Raw genomic sequence first — 17,561 nt, forward strand, 5'->3', positions numbered from 1 at the left:
AAGTGAACTTAAAATTTGACTTAAAATAATCTAACCAAAATCCAACGCAAAACGGAACGTTTTTCAAAATCCAAAATGGCTAGCCGTTTCGGGATTGATACGTCAAAATGGAAACCTAGGCATATGAAAGGAACTCCCGCCGCTACATTCAGAAATGTTCTTGGTTTTGGTATTATTACATTTGGCATAATTTCTGGCTTAATATTCCAGTAAGTACTTTACTGTTTACCTACAATTCAACACAAAAATTTGAGGTTATGTAGTACATTTACAACGCACTATGTTTTTGTTTATCTTGAATGAAAATGAATTTATCTTTACAGCTTCACCAGCGTCACTGAGGGTCTAAGGAACGCCTCAGAGAAGCTATATGAAGATTCTATTGTAGAAGTGGAGAGGAGGAGGATGATAGCAGCAGGATTACCATTGATGAGCAGTACTGAGATGAGACGCATGATTGAAGACGCTCAAAGGCCTGACCGTCCTGATATATAATTAATATGAGCTTAGATAGTCCTAGTAATAGGTAGGTAGCATTATTTCATATACACTAGTATTGAATGTTCCTTATGCAGTGATTCTGTTTAGTTTCACTGCACAATATTGTCACAGTTCGTGTTATATTGGTTCATTAAATGCAAATGCCCTAATATGATGTCTTTGCTTTTGTCTACTTTCAATCGTATTCAGTAGTCAGTTTGAATTTGTCATTTTCCATATGTAAATAAAAAAAAAGATAAATTAACATCCTTGTTTCATTTGTTCCCAGCAAAAATGAGAATCGGTGCAAAGTAATAAGTAAATATTTTGCCGGACACAAATCTGTTATGGATGAAAGTCTATCTGACTTTCAAGAAAAGAAAAAGAATTTCACTGGTCCAAAGAACTCTACGAAACCAAGTGGAAGTAAGACTAAAACTAAGAGAAACATAAAGAGAGTTAGAGGACAGAAAGATATAAGGACAGTTTTAAAGTCCAAAAAGAACGAACTTGTTGCATATTCTAATGATTTTGAAAAGATATGTAAGCAGTCTGGACTAGATGTAGATTCCGAACAGTTGCAACTAGCTATTGCTTTGTCTAAGTCGCTGCAGGCATCTGAGAATAAAGTCGACAATATACAGAGTTCTGGATCTTTAAGCAGCCAAGAGAGGACTGGGAAAATACGAACAACACTCCTTGAATATGGTTTTGTTGTGCCTGATATTAAAATCACAGCAACAAAAAGCAAGAAATTGAAAAGGTATAGGAAAAACTATAAGTTACTTCAAATTAGTGAAGCTGAGAAGCAGCAAATTATTTATGATAGATACTCGCAGATCTTATTTTCTAATTTTGATAATTCAAAAGTTGATGAAAATCCCAAACCTGGAAATAATTCTGCAACATTGTATCACTTAGTGACTGATATACCATATAAAGAAATAAGTACGAATAATATATTTTATGTTGAAGATTTGATAGAACAATCATCAAATGCTGTTGGTTGTTTGCTAAAAGACTGGTCTGACATTCCTGGAAGACCTGTCAGTCCTACATGTGAAAGACTAAACATTGATTTTAATAGAATAGATTGTTCACAAGAAGAACTTGACATTGTTCTTAGTTCAACTTTAAAGTCTGCTCAAGAAATTGTTAAGAGTAAATATAATTTATTACCACAAGAAAACTTAATTGATATGGTTGGAACAAGTAACAGTACTACAGGCCGTAATACTGAAATAAATAATAAAATGGATGATAATTGTATAAATATTATAGATAATGATAATATAGATATCAGTGACATAAGATCTCACACAAAAGAGTTAAATTGTAAAGAAAAAGCTGTAGATATAATAGAAATTAATATGTTAGAATTGAAAACAACTCAAAATGTTCGAAGTTGTTCGCCGGATATTTTCGACGATGAAGTGTCTTCTCTTATAGACAATTCCAGACATTCTTTAATACAATCTCAAGATAAAGTAAGTGATAAAGATGCAACTAAAGTATGTAATGATGTAATGGATTTAACTGAATGTATGCCTTTGCACTCTCAAAGAAGTTTAAATATAAAACCTAATTCTCAATTATCACAAGGAAGTAATGTTACTAAAAGAAGGTCAAATGATTTTATGGAAATGACAGATTGTGTTGTAGGTTCTTCTCAGCCTTTAAAAGAACATATTATTGAAAATAACATAGACCTTACACAAAACTCCGATGATGAGGAAGATGTAACAGCAGTTAAAGAAAGTAAAACTGCAGAAGTAAGTTCTAAGTACATTGAGAGTATGGATTTAACACAATCTTCTGACACTAATGAAGAATTACCTTTTGTAGAAATAAGTGGGAAGACTGATATGGAGGATACTATTATTTTGAATGATGACGCTTATATTGGACTCAAGAGTAAAAAGGAAATACTAAGTGTCTCACAAAATGATTTTAATAACAAATCAAATAATACAGAAATTAGTAGAAATCCAATAATCAATCATATAAAACACACAAGTGATATCAAATCGGTAATTATTGAAAGTGAAGATGAATTAGACAATGTAGAAAACTATAAAAATGGTCAGGTGAAAGTAAGAGCAATAAATCCCATAGAATGCATTGTGCCTAACCATTTAAATGTTTCTAATATTGGACTAACAAAAGCACAAAACGAAATATCATTACTTGATGTAACAGATGAACAAACCAAAAGTCCTCTAAAATCAGATCAAAATTTAGAAAACACCAACACTGAAAGCTTTTTTGAGGAATTTGTGTATCACCATTCAGATGGAAGTGAAAAACATACTGAAGATGTTGTATTATGTCTTGATGAGAGTACTTATAATTCTATTGTAATTGAAAATAAAGAAGATGATATTGACTTAACACAATCTACAGATTCAGAAGAAGTAACAGAAAAAGGAGGTGTTTCACGAATATATGACTGTAATAGTTTAAACAGAGTTGGTAATGTGTCAATAGATTATGATGAAATGTTTGATGATATGGTGAAGAGTCATGCGTCGTCAGCATCTGAATCTAAAAGTATATCATTGAAATCAAACATCACAGACTATAATAACGACAATTTGGGAATAACTACTAACACAAACAGCGATCTCGTATCTAACTCCAGTCAAACTTCGGAAATATTCGAAATATCCGACAAAGAACTTGATTATTCGATGCATAAATCGAGACTCGATGTGGAAGTTCGACAGGAAAATTTTGATTTTGGCGGCATTTCTGTTATGTACAACCTACCTGACATTCCCAGCTTGAGACAATCCAACAATTTTAAAAGAAGTTTAAATAGGTCTTTGAGTGATAGCTGTTTACCTGCTGTTGAATTAAAAAGTACAATTCCAAGTTCAAGTAATAAAATAAGCTCTCCAACTAAATCTTGTGGCACTGCATCGTCTACGCCTTTCAGATCGCCGAAGAGAACTTTAAATATGGCGAAAACACCAAAAAACGGCGAGTATATTATCAAAACAGATCAAGTGACGCCTATGTTGAATTACGAGGCGATGAGTACGCCTGAGCGAAATGCGGAGTTGGACAAGTATGGACTGAAACCGTTCAAGCGGAAAAGAGGTAACAATGTAATCAGTTCAAACATGTTTATTACTGGTGGCTGGGTATCCCCAGCCGAATATTTCTTGATGTAGGAAAGCATGTCCTTATGCTGACATGATCTACACTAACACTACAACATTGATTGTGTAATTTCCCCATCATCTTACTTGTTCTGGAGTGCCAATTTAATACAGACTGTCTACCCTCATGATGTGATAAAGTCCTACTATTTATTAACGATTTGTTATAATTATTTTCAGCTATACAACTTCTAACACATTTGTACAACCAAACTCATCCAATAGTTGAATCATGTTCAAAAGAAGATATTCCATCACCATCAAAAAAACTTAAACCAAACAATTTCAATAACGCAAGAACAAATCCTAAGGACGACACAGATAATATTATTGTTAAATCCAAAAAAACAATAAATTCGCCTAAGAAAAGACATGTAGTACGAACACAAGAAAATGTTAATATGGAAGAATTAGACAAAGAAAATGAAAATAATATTTATGAAAACACAAATGTGATACCAGATATAAAAGAAATACACTGTTGTGAAGAAGATTGGGTTTTTCAAAAGAGAGAAAAAGCCAAGGTAATATTTCTTTTTCCTACTAATGGGTTGGATTAATAGGACATTGGCCAATTTGGCATTGAAAGTCACCTTGGACGAATGAAGAGGCCTGCCCATCAGTGTTCTCGTAGTTCTTGCAAAAGCTATTAATCTGTTTTTAAAGTTAATGTTAATTTCGAATTTATACTCTTCTTTCTCAAATGTGTTCCCATATCTATAACATTGTATGAATGGGGTGCAAAACTGCCTATTTCTCCCACCAGGTGTCGCCGCTGTTGAGTGTTCTTAAATTTTGATAGTTCCGCAAACTATTTGAGTAAACAAACATTTGGTTATATTTTCACACTTTACGCAGCGCAAAAACCTTTGCGCAGCGTTTAACTGCAAAATCATAGGTATTTATTCCCCAAAGATTGGCAAGAAGAAAACTTAGAAAACCTTATTTTTAATCAAAATTGCCTTTTTCCAACTCATCCTTCAGACAGAATACACTTCAAGTTGCTCCACATTTTATCACGTATTTTACCTGGACAGTATGGAGAACTGTCAAAATTTAGGAGCACTCAACAGTGCTGCCGCCTACATTTGAACTTGTAGTTTTTATCCTCAGTTTAAATTAAGCATTAATGCTTTTCTATGCAACCTTCCAGGTTCATTCATGCCGAGTGCCCCTACATATAGCGCTCCACAACTACGTGAGCACCCGGGGTCATCTCCGTGAGGCAATTCTTCGCTACGAGCCTGTTAACATCGACGTCATTCATAAAGGCCTAGTTGCCGATGGTTACAGATACGATCCTAAGGTAAATTGTTAAAAATGTATGCTATTTTTTTTTTAAATGAAGCTATAACCCGGAATAGTTTAGTAGGTATCTCGCTGGTATAAAACCCGTATGACGTGTGCTCAACTTCATTCTGTCGGGTTATATTTTGTCCGTGTTCCGTTTCAGCAGATAAGAAAATGACAGAAATCTAAAAATAAAATTAGGTGTCTGCTGGCATCAGCATCATTTATTCAGTGCATTATTTTTTGTGTGGTGAAACAACCACACTTCACGCGGCTCGACATATATCGAGGGCTTCAACCAATAGCCGTAGGACGTTTTATCTGCGTAGATATCGCTTCGTCTATTGGTCGAAGCCGGCGATATAACAACACGCGACGTATTTACTGTGCTGATAAATTTACTAATTGTCTTCCGATTACTAGTGCTAGTGGTTTTCCCACCCCATACGGATTAGGTACCTACGTAAGTTTATGTGTCTAAAAAAGCAATATTGCACTTTGACATTTGCGCATATAAAAGTAAGTGCGTAATGCAAACAAATGTCAAAACACAATATTGCTTTTTTAGATGAAGTGCTTCGATGTGGCCATTTTAACCCCCCTGCATTACTAGTGCAAGAAAGGGATATAACTAGTGCCTGCCTTCTGGCAGCACCATATTACACACATAAACTTACGTATTTGATATGGCCATTTTAACCCCCCAGGACGGCACTAGTTAGTCAAAAGGCAAGTTAAAATTCAACACCGTTTTGTTGTAAAGAAAGGGATAACATTATGTATTTGTTTACAACTTTAAATATTTTATTTTTTTATTTCAGGATCTACTCAAATTCATGGACAAAAAATGCATAACTGTAAAAACTGCGGATAATAACGCGAAGAATAAAAAACACTATTAACAAAATCATGAATGTTATAAATATACTTACCTAATTTTAATAAAACTGCAATAATTTTATTAACATAATAAACAAGATTTATTTACAAGAGATCCATATTCATACATCATAACTTTGAGGACACATTTTCTACAAGAGTTAAAAATCAATTCATATTTTCAGATGCAAGGTAGCTTGCTAGTACCATCCAATTTAAATTTTTGTATAAGTAATATAATTGAATTCTAATTCAGGATTAGACACCCACTAACACAAAAAAAAACAAGTTGCAGAATGCTCCAGACGCGAATTATATTGAGGGTTTCGACCGATAGTCGCAGCGAAGCCCTCGATATAATATTCGCGCGACCCAGGTGCCGTCCCGCGCGTGCAACTTACTTTTTGTTTTGTAAACACTTAACCATATATACATCAATGTATAAGTCTACAAAATAGTAGTCTGAGAATATTGACTGCATGAACCCAAGATAGGCATTGTCGCCTTACAAAGATATACAAAACTGTATAAAAGTCTCTGTGTCACAGTCTAAGAGTGAGCTGAACGTCATTTCTTCAGTAGACCAGCTTGTTGTATTACTTGTCTTGTGGCATTGTTGATGTGCCGGAATCTGTCCGGCCCCAGCTGTATGCCACCATACCTGGAAACGAGGAATTTAACTTTATGGTCGCCTTATAGCCAATAACCACATCAAGCGCCTCTTTGACAAATCACATTCTGATAATGTGATTTCCTTCAAAAAAAACCGCGGTTTCTTTCAATGAGGGGACTTTCTAAGCTATCTTCCCCACAAAAATATGGATGGCACTGTACAGATTGACAACAGATAATCTTTTGTCTTTGTTTTTGGGATAGACATTAATGAAAAACTTTCTAGGGTATGTTTTCAAAAAAAAATATATACTTGACAGCGATAAGTACATATTTTTCGCGAGTTATTGTTACACATATCAGTCAGAATACCTAGTTAAGTTATGGAATAAGCTCAATATGTGTGATGTGGTTGTACTTTTTTAAATAAATAAATAAATAAATTCACACATTGCTCGCGCGGTTACCTTTTACCATACATTTGATGGTGCACCATCTTAATCTTGGGAGTTCGTATTAAATCAAAGGCGATATGTGTATGCTATGTACCATAATACAGGTAAATGACATGGTGACGAAAACTGAGGGGGTTGATTCAGCTTATGATTCTGAATCATCAACCTTGGTTTTCCTCGTGATGATGTCACATACACCCTGTACAAGTACGGGTACGTGACACTAGCGAATACTTGGAGGGATGATACAGGCCGGTTGATCTATAATTTCCGTCGGAAAACTTATGGAACTCTCAAGTGTTTTTTTTAATTATTATATGAACAGACACGTTTGTCGGATGCATCCGGAGCGGTGGGCACGAGTCGTTACTCACTGGATACCTCAGGGCGGGCTTAGAAGTCGAGGCAGACCGCGTAAAAGATGGTGTGACTACCTCAATGCTTATCGCAAGGATTGGCCGGAGATCGCGCAAAGTCGAGAGGAGTGGAAAAATCAAGGGGAGGCCTTTGCCCAGCAGTGGGATCGTATAGGCTAAATAAGATAAGATAAGATTATATGAACAGACTTACCACCGGGACACGACAACGAGTGTGTTCTTCTGGTCGAGTATCTGCAGTAGGTGCAGCATGCGGCCCCCCGCATGTGCCTCTCCATCGTCGTCACAGTCTTGCAGAACGGACACACCGCGCTCCGTCTTACGCTCGATCCTGTATGCGTACATGTTGTGTGTCGCGTTCAGAATCTTCTTGTTCTGCTTTAGTTTTGCTAACACGGCACTGGAATAAAGGTAGGATTGAAATGAGTGGGGCTTCAAGTGGCATTAAGTTGAATTCATTTTTAATTTGCTACTTTTCTATAGAATAGATTGAGAACTAAATGCTGAACAGTGCGATGGATCAAAAAAAAAGCATAGGAAACATCACTCACTTTCCTATGCGTCTATCCTTTACTGTCACTCAGAATCGTCATTTGCTAAAGCAAGATAAAGAGCTTCGTCGATTCTGTCGCGTGTGTGCGCATTATCTCGCTCTAGCAAATTACGGTTCAGAATGACAGAAAAGGATAGAAGCATAGGAAAGTTGGTTGTGGTACAGCCAGGTGTAGTTCAACCCTAAATAGTAATAGTAACCCATGACAGATGTTTCAATTACTATGCCATTTATAGTTATAAGTTATAATATTAACTATGGGTTCTCAGTATTTTAACCAACTTCAAAAAAGAAGGAGGTTATTAACAAATATATGACTCACTTGACATCGCTCATAGAATGCACCTCAGCTGCATGTCCCTGGAAGGAGCTCTTCCTGTCCTGGATCACTTCACCGTGTGTTATATCTGGACAACTGATTTCTAACTGAAAAGATTAGGTGTTATGCTTATTATTTTTGATAAGTATCATAGTTAAAAGTCATATTCAAAGAGGTATTCTTTTTTAATTATGGTGAGAAAGTACCAATTAACATAATATTTTTAAATTATCAATTTATTATAAGGTACCTTGCCCATGCTCAAAAGATACAATATATGTATAAACGCTAATCTAAGACAGACCAAGCCAAGCAAAAGTAAATAGTTTACTTATTTTAACTTAAAAATGTTGTAATTGAATAAATATTAAAAAGGTTATTGATAATTAGTTAAAATGATTAAATAATTAGCTAAATTGCATTAGTCATACATAGTTATTATATTGGGGATACTTATATGCAAATGCAAGTATGCACTAATGACATGGCCATTATAAAATGAGTCTTAAAGTTGCATTCATTGAATGTACAGAGATTTTGAATGAGATGTGCTTAACCTCTCATCTGCCGAGATACCAGACACAATAGATTTTACATTGTGTCTGGTCGAGATCCGCGTTCCGGCAGATGAGAGGTTAAAAGTAACAGCTGTACTATCCATTGGCCCTACACAAGGGTGGTTAACTTAAATTTTTTTAATCAATCACGTAAACATGTTAAAGATTTATCTCAAAAATGAATTTCAATATCTAAGTTAATGCCGGAGAGTTGCTCGTTAATAGTTGTTCAGACTTCTGTATCCGTCTTGAGGCACCTACCGAGTAATGACTGTCTATCGCTCTAGATGCGTCTGACAAACATATCCCGCTAACTTCTATATCTCATAAGTAAAATAATTATTACTGTCAATATACCTCTGTCAGATCCAAAGTGTCTATGGGAGCTTTCTCTTTTTTCTTCTGGGTCTCCACTGACTTGATGTTCTGCATTATTTCCCTTATTTTCTCCACCCACTGGAATATTACTGTTTCACCTATATTTTCTCTGTAAAGAATAATGTTTTCCATAAGTAATAATATTTATAACAAAATATTTTGCAATATTTTGTTATAACAAAATATTTTGCAATATTTTGTTATAAATATTATTACATGGTATTTTCATAACATGGTATTTTGATGTGGTATTTTTTTTTTTCGTAAGTTCATTATTTAATTAAGAGATGAAGATGAGCTGCAACTTATAAAACATTAATAAACTATTCGTTTTTGAGTCATAAATGTGAAAAGCTAACTGTAAATTAAATTAGTACCAGTCAATAGTCGGTAATATATCTGGTACAACTTTGACATACTTGGATTTTAAGTTATATTATACAATAACCAGCTATATATCATTATAATAATATAAATTACAAACTTACAAGTAAACTTCGTCCAAAGCTTGGTGTAGCTTTTCTTTATCCTTTCTCTCCATCCAGGGAGCCGACAACTCGTATTTCGGAGGTGACTCCCCAGGGTAGCCTTCTGGCATGGTCACATACAAAATACACTCCCTTTTATTATCCTCTACTCTGATCGAGTATGATCTTGATGCTTCGCTCTCCGTTGTCCAGTCGCTTCCGTATATAGAGCTAAGAGCCTCTACTTCTTCAGCCTAGAGAAAAGGAAAATACCACGACAAATATGCATTTCTATTTTCGATAGATTTATATGTCTATAAATGGTAGTATGAATAAAACTTACCTGCTTCACTAAGTTATCTTCCATTTTAACAAAATTTAAGGCTGCTTTTGTGTTAAAAAAAGGTGAAAATCAGCAATATTACTTATTTATCCGTCCTTCCAAGTTTACTTTTCAACACAAACTAAAATAAAAATGTAGAAGTTGCAAGTTCTTATGTAAGACAGAGACAGAACTATCGCAAAAAATATTTTTACCCTTCTTTTTATTTTACCGATGTTCACACTTCCTATGAACTTCAAACGAAATGTCAAAATTACAAAAGAGCACGTTCGTTTTATCATCAAAACTTGTAAATATGAGTTACAAATAGTTAACACTAGATGTCAGTGCAGCAACTTAGCAAATTAGAACCGGTAGAGGACGCTACTTTACCGTATACTACGTAGTATTTATTATTCCTTATTCTATGCGTATAGGTAGGTACTCTAGTAAAAATAAAATAATCATCACGCTTACCACTATGGGATGAAGACAGTAAGCAGGATGTTTTAATTTTTTGCATTCCTATAGCATTGATTCAACAGTGGCTGCAAGTTGTCTTTGATTACTTGTGGCTCTGCCCACCCCATTAGGGATTACGGCGTGAGTTTATGTATGTATAGCATTGATATGAAACTCAATGCCGTAATCCCTGTCAGGGTAGTCAGAAATAAATAATATCGTCAGTTAGACTATTTTCCTGTAATGAAAATACAAACTACAGAATAGTATGCACCGGTATAGAATAGGAATACACTGTCAACTTAGCTCTAGTGCATGATGATGATCCAGCCGATTTCGGCTACGGCAACCGCTTCAACTCCAATGTTCATGTGCTCGCATGTGACTTATATAACTAATCTTGTTGGGAAAGGTACATAGGTAATATAAAGTACCTACACCCACACCTCGCCTACTTTTAAGTCCTATGTAGGTATCTAGTAGGGGGGAAATAATTGAAAATTTCACGACCTAGTTATGGGTACATCCGTCGTAAGATGAATAGGTATTGCACCTATGAACTACAATAACATAATAAATTATGATTTCAAAACCTATACCTGTCCATGCTTACCTACTATTCTAGTAGGTACAAATTAAAGGTACTTAAAACAAAAGAATGCATGCAAAATCATAAATAATACCTACACATTGCTTAGCCTTGCAAAATGTGTTTATAATAGTCAAATCAAATGGCGTCGACATGAAATTAATTAAATACCGGTACAAATTACACTTATCCAATGGCATTATTTGAGATTACTGCGTAATGAACGAGCGCGTATGCAAATCTATGGTGTATGTTAGTATTATGGAAATACGCGACCGGAAACTTTGGTAGGCAATGGCACACATTATACGTACAGCCTTCATAGGACCGAATTATGCCAATGCAAATATTGTTTATCTGGATTTCAATCGCGCTGACATGTTTATTTCATAGAAAGTTATTTATGGCTCTAATAGACTGATGTGAATATTATGCAGTATTTTTTTGATTTCATGTAGATAGGTGGAGTTCCAGCAACCCGCAGTGCAGCAGCGTGGTGGAGTAGGTATGCTCCATACCCCCTCCGGTTGATTGACGGAAAGCGTGTCCCCAGCAGTGGGTGTAGTGAAACGTAGCTATTAGACTGCTTATATAGTCGTAACGCCGACAGTTCTTTTAAAATCCAAACTCCATTGTTTTACTATTGTGTTTGGAAACCTCAGCTTTACGAGGATATTATGTTAACGATGAGTTTTTCCCCAGATTTCGATTACGAACAAAACCATAACAACATAATCTCAAGACTATATCCTAAATGGGGTAGTGAAAGGTACGTCTATCGCTAGATGAACTAAGTACCCACACCTCACCGAGCTTTCTGTTAGACCAACGTGATAGGTGGTGAGCCTTACGGCTCACCGTCTGTAATGGAATATAATATCTGTCTAATAATATACTAATTAAAAAGGCGTAGGGACTTGACGACCCCATCGCCCGCTGGTGAATTCGTCAGCGAACCTGGTGAATTCAACAGTGCAGTCAGTCTCCGCAGGCCAGCTTGCGGCGAGTTGTTGATGAGTGACGTGATGACACCATGCAGCTGAGATCCCCCGAGAGTCAGTTAGGTCCTCCGTCTCTGGCTTGCCTGAGAATCCCATTGCGGGCTGCACGTCTCTCACCTCTGGCTTGCCTTCATTGGCCGGCCACGGTGGGGCGTTAGAGGTAGGTATACGCTCGCAGGGTGGACTTGTAGAAAGCGGTATAATATCTTTTAATACCCCGAGCTGCTCACAACCATATTGCTGCCTTGCGGTGCTCACGCGTCGCGTCGGCTAGACAGGTGGCCCATCCAGTGAGTGGTCACCGCCTGCTCTTTGAATCCTTGTTTATTAACATTGATCGAGCAGGCGCCATAGTCCGCCATGCCCCAGTGTCCCGCTCTACTAACGTCTACCATGATTTCGACAATGACTCGGTAATCGAACCCGGACCACCAGATCGTGAGTCCGACGCTCTAACCACTAGACCACGGAGGCTGTTAGCCTGGAAACGTAGGGAGGAATTTTGCACTCAGTCTATCAATTTAAGGCCCAATATGTAGGGTAGCTATGGATTGCCATAGCTCACGTTTGCTTCTCATATAAAACGTGGGTTTCACGAAATAATACAGATACCACTAGATTATTTGGTTTATTGTGCTTTTAAATAAACAACTATTGCGCTTCTACAACATACAATGAATACATTTAAGTTGGAAATCTACGACTTTACAATTACCAAGAATAACGATGAAAGAATATTAAATAATACTTACAAGCTATGTAAATAATATTAGGTAATCCTACTACGTACTAAAATAATAAAAGTTATTTGAAGAAGGAATGTTTTGTTCATAAAGTATCTACTAATCTAATTTCTATCGTATCACAGAATTACGTTACACAGTTAAATACAGAACTAATTTATGTACACTTATTGCCTAGATAAAGTTATTTTAACAATATACAAAATAATTTAAAATTAGAATAGAATAATGGTTACTATGAACACTTAATTTTAACAGTAAGTACCTAAGTATTTTATTTAGAGACATTACAATATGGCGATGAGTGGGAAAAATAAGTACATAACATATTTACAAAATTTATTTTAAAGACTTTCTATATGGCGGCGAGGAAAATTATGTACTTAACCGCCTTTAAAAAAAAGCAAACAAACGGTAAACGTGTATAAGTAGGTATTTGAAATTTAATCTAATTACTTCACCGCTTGTTTATTTTTTATTGTTAACGCGGTAAAATAGGAATTAAAATATCTTGCCAGTACGTAGTTTCCTTGGACTAGAAATAGTGGGATCAATTTCCCGCCTTTATTTCCGCACTGGCCGATTCTGTGAAGCAATCGTTCGAATTTGAAACGCCGCTCTGCACCGAACAGTAACTGGCCGGTGAACTTCTATTGCTTAAGTTTTTCTCTTGGGTCTGGTATTCGACCATACTGCCACTCGGTTGGCGAAGGAAGTTTTGAAATCCGATCGGGGTTGAGTTTACGATTTTGTCTGGTTTCTTTAACAATTCCTCTATTGAATATGGGTTCTTCTTCTTTTCTTTTTCGTGTGGCGTTTTTCTTTCGTTCTCATCAGTGTCGGGTCTATCGGTACTGTCGTCGCTTGCTTCGACGGAGATGTGTTCAGAATTTTCCGATTTCACTTCATCCGTGTTTATTCTGTTCAAGAGGTCGTTATGTAAAGAGAGGGCGTAGGGTGGGAAGTTCTTCGAGTCGTATGGCATCATGATTCTCTGCCAGGGGGAGATAGGGTACGGTTTGAGGAGTCCTTGCGCTTGCATCTGGTTGGTGAGGAGCCAGGAGGTGGCGAGTCGTCGGTCGTAGAGGGGAGGCTCGTTGGGGGGTGGGACGCGGACAGCGGAGTGCGCGAAGTAGGGGGGGTTGGGCGGAGTGGGGGGAAGCGATGTCTTCAGTGACATGTAGTCCATCACGTTCGGCGGCAGCTCCGGTTGAGGATACGGTTCTGTAATAGAAAGTTTGAGATTAGATAATCTTGTAACTTTACTTTTTGAGGAGCTCGGTGGCGCAGCGGTAAACGCACTCGGTCTGCGATTGTTGAAGTTAAGCAACTTTCGCAAAGGCCGGTCTTAGGATGGGTGACCACAAAAAAAAGTTTTCATCTCGAGCTCCTCCGTGCTTCGGAAGGCACGTTAAGCCGCTGGTCCCGGCTGCATTAGTAGTCGTTAAATAACCACCAATCCGCACTGGGCACGCGTGGTGGTTTAAGACCCGATCTCCCTATCCATCTATAGGGAAGGCCCGTGCCCCAGCAGTGGGGACGTTAGTGGGCTGGTGATGATGATAACTTTACTAGAGGTATAATGTATAATATTATTATTAGAACCAACGCCAAAATATACAGTAGAGGTAGATATAAACTGTTAACTAATTAATCCTTTACTAAGTACCTACCTAAGTATATTGGAATTCACTGACTTGAATATTCAAAAATACACACACGCTTTTCAAAAATGACCCAAATTAAATAACTGTTGAAGTTTAAATAAGGTAACCTTTTGTAAAATGTGTTCCTTCGTACGTTCAAGTCTCTCACACAAGAGACATTCAATGACTTGAAGTCACACAGAGAGCCGACCGACAATAATGTTCTACTAATCGTTGGCAATTAACCAAACCAAAAACAAATAAACTTTAAAGTAAACAAAGGACGTAAATCAACGGAAAAACAAAGTAAAAGAATAGACGGACGGACATTCTTACTAGCCGACAGGTGTAAGGAAATGACACACGCATTATTATAAATATAATGTTATTTTTTATTTAATTATAGCGCAATCGGCTCGGTGACAAGTTTTTTGAACCAAAGCCAGCCGCCATTAAAGTAGGGAGCCAGTAGTGGTAGCGTATAAGCGATCTACTATTTATTAAATACACTTTTATAAGTTACTAGCTTAAGTTACATGTTAATTACCTACTTTTCCTAACGTAACATGCATCAACATTATTTAATTATCACAAAAGTTTAACATTATTTCTAACATGATGGACTAATGTTATGGGCGATAGGCTGATCCCTTATCACCAAAAGGTTCATCATATCCATCTTTGGACTTCGTATCAACAGTGGCTGCAAGTTGTCTTTGATTACTTGTGGCTCTGCCCACCCCATTAGGGATTACGGGCGTGAGTTTATGTATGTATGTTTAACATTATTTAATGCTTACGCGAGAATGCGATACCGGGGCCATCAATTATTAAATTAAAGCTCAAGTAGCCACAAATATTCGTTATTCAATGTACCTACCTACTAAATAGTGGCTCAGCAACTTCACCTAATACAATTTTCAAGTTGGTTTTGAAATATTCAAATATATAATATGTTCTCATTACCGCAGATTTCGGTCGCATAGCAGTCATTAATTGATCTTACAAATGGGGAGCTTTGAAAGCTCTCATTTGGTAACGCTTTTCATTGATAACATAATAGTCACGAAATAAATCGGTAGGTACATTGACAGTTTCTTTGTTTATTGAAATGTGACGTCACTGGGCAAAATGTCACGTGATCAACCCTTTTCGTGCAAAATTTGGAATTAATGAAGAAAAATTGTTTTTTTTTTCTATTATATAAAGCTTTTTATAAGAAGAACTAGAACTTTTTTTGAGAAGTGTGTCAGGATCGAAGCAAATGGAATTCTATAGTCTCTGCTTACTCCGGTGGGAAATAGGCGTGAGTTTATGTATTGTATGTGTATATAAATCTTTTTGGAAAAAAAAATTAAGAGGTATAAAAATGTAATTTGTTAAATGCTTATCCGAAAACTGTCAACTAGCCAACTTTACAACCTGTTTCACCCGCTAATCGCTAATAGTCGCACACAGGTCACAAAGTGCGATTTGTAGTAAATTAAAATTACCTTCACTTAAACATAACCTCTTGATAGTTTTTAATTATATCTATGGCTTAAACGATTTCTCATTTATATGTTTACTAAGTAGTATAAAATACAGTTTTGCACCCGTAGCATAAATTAAATTCATTATTCTATAAGTATTGATTATAATACCTACTCTCCTAATTAATAATATGACCATCTAATGAAATAAATACATACTTTACTTATAACACAAATAAGCTCACGACTACATCCTAATGGGGTAGTCAGAGCTACATCCGTCGTAAGATGAACTAAGTACCCTAACCTAGCTTTCTGTTAGACCAACGTGATAGGTGGTGAGCCGTATCGCCGTCTAATAATTTAATGTTCGAATTAAGGTACTCTTGCAAGTTCAGTACCGGGATTCGAACCGGCGCTCCCCGTTTGAGAAGCAAGCCTATGTACCACTAGACCACAGTGACAGTTCAAGTGACTCATTCAGTGATTTCTCATGTAGTACGGTCACGAGCATTAATATGTATACACTTTGGTACCATGTCACATTAACTTTTTTGACAAATTGAAGTTGAAGTCTCGCTAAATGTCAAATATGTTAGTGCGACAGAGCCCTAAAGTGGGTACATTATATTGCTCATGACTGTACGTAGTCGTTACATGAGTCATGTCAGGGGCCTATGGCGGCTCAATAATAACCCTGACACCTGACACAGCCCACACGATAGAAGAAGAAGAAGTGACTTATTCATGTTTAAAGTTTTGATGTGTTCGGGTATTATAATTTTTTAATATGTGGGTATACTGCAATGTAATAATCTGTGGCCACCGGGTTCGCAGTCGAGTGTTTGCATTGGCGCCATACGCAACTATGATTTAATCTGTGGCCATACTGTCTACGCATTACGACTGACTATTTTATAAAGATCGGTTTCCGCGGTTGTGCTCTAAACTTTGGAACAATTCCTGTGTTGTTTTGTACTGTGTGTTGTGAACATTGTGTGTCGAAGGCTGGGCTGCCTCTGTGACATGGACTATCGAGCCCGTTTTGCCAGCCACGTGTTCTGGACTCCTGGTTACAACCGCATCTTCACATCGGTCGAGGTGAGTGGTTTGCTTTTTATAGTTTTATTCCTATACCTGAAATCGCCTGAGGGACAAACCAGGTCAGGACTCTCAAACTGAAGTCTATCGAAGCGCAAACTTAGTGAGTAGGTAGTAACTAGTAAGCTGAGTCGGTCTCAGGTTGTCTAGCAATATGACTAACATTGAAGGGTTGGTACCTACATAATTCACAATGATAAATCGTTTATATTATTATGGACTAAGCTAGTAAGTAGCCTAAGCGTAAGGTTCATCGTTTTCCATCTTAGGACTTCGCTACATAGCCACTGGGACCGCAATATGCACAATACGAAATGTTTTACTGAGTCAACTACCGTATTATAAAACTAATTACGTTATGCATTGTTTCTTTGATATAGCACAACCATAACTAGCGGTTGTGTTACTACGTAATGAACGGCGGGTAAATCGATGTAGTGGTCCAGCCAGAGATGTCTTGGTGCGACCGCTTCAAACGCCGACGCGACGTGAGTTAGGCGAAATGGGGATAATAATTTAGTACTTACAATAGGTGTAGGGTGTATCTTCCTTATTTCAAATCAATGAAATATTCTTTATAAAACGAAAGACAATATTTTTTTTGTTTCTGTGTTTTGTGGCGACTATAATACTGCGGACTGTACTACTGTTGCAGTTGCTAATCTCATGTAAACCCTATTCAAATTCAAACATT

The 17,561-nt window shown here is 36.8% G+C and overlaps 4 protein-coding genes across 4 annotated transcripts in view; 2 read left to right on the top strand and 2 right to left on the bottom strand.

Annotated features, from left to right (window-relative positions):
• The first annotated feature begins 63 nt into the window (after positions 1-63).
• Positions 64-745, top strand: LOC126377427 (uncharacterized). Its single transcript, XM_050025170.1, has 2 exons — positions 64-209; positions 324-745. The coding sequence occupies exons 1-2, from the start codon at positions 76-78 to the stop codon at positions 493-495; spliced, it is 306 nt and encodes a 101-aa protein (XP_049881127.1). The 5' UTR covers positions 64-75; the 3' UTR covers positions 496-745.
• Positions 387-5,841, top strand: LOC126377326 (structure-specific endonuclease subunit SLX4). The gene is made up of 5 exons (XM_050025010.1): positions 387-526; positions 770-3,582; positions 3,825-4,168; positions 4,798-4,950; positions 5,756-5,841. Exons 1-5 carry the CDS (start codon positions 501-503, stop codon positions 5,834-5,836), a joined length of 3,417 nt encoding a protein of 1,138 aa, XP_049880967.1. The 5' UTR covers positions 387-500; the 3' UTR covers positions 5,837-5,841.
• Positions 5,842-5,890: 49 nt separating this feature from the next.
• Positions 5,891-10,012, bottom strand: LOC126377402 (protein IMPACT-B-like). The gene is made up of 6 exons (XM_050025137.1): positions 9,875-10,012; positions 9,553-9,785; positions 9,044-9,173; positions 8,133-8,236; positions 7,451-7,657; positions 5,891-6,474 (listed from the first exon to the last, which is right to left on the bottom strand). Exons 1-6 carry the CDS (start codon positions 9,896-9,898, stop codon positions 6,381-6,383), a joined length of 792 nt encoding a protein of 263 aa, XP_049881094.1. The 5' UTR covers positions 9,899-10,012; the 3' UTR covers positions 5,891-6,380.
• A 2,535-nt stretch (positions 10,013-12,547) lies between these two features.
• Positions 12,548-17,561, bottom strand: part of LOC126377382 (paired box pox-neuro protein) — a 79,906-nt gene continuing 74,892 nt past the window's right edge. The window contains exon 5 of the mRNA XM_050025110.1: positions 12,548-13,872. Coding sequence (XP_049881067.1) covers positions 13,199-13,872 — 674 coding nt within the window. The 3' untranslated portion in view covers positions 12,548-13,198. The remainder of the gene's footprint in view (positions 13,873-17,561) is intronic.

Source organism: Pectinophora gossypiella, chromosome 23, assembly GCF_024362695.1.
Source record: "Pectinophora gossypiella chromosome 23, ilPecGoss1.1, whole genome shotgun sequence".
NCBI lineage: Eukaryota > Metazoa > Arthropoda > Insecta > Lepidoptera > Gelechiidae > Pectinophora > Pectinophora gossypiella.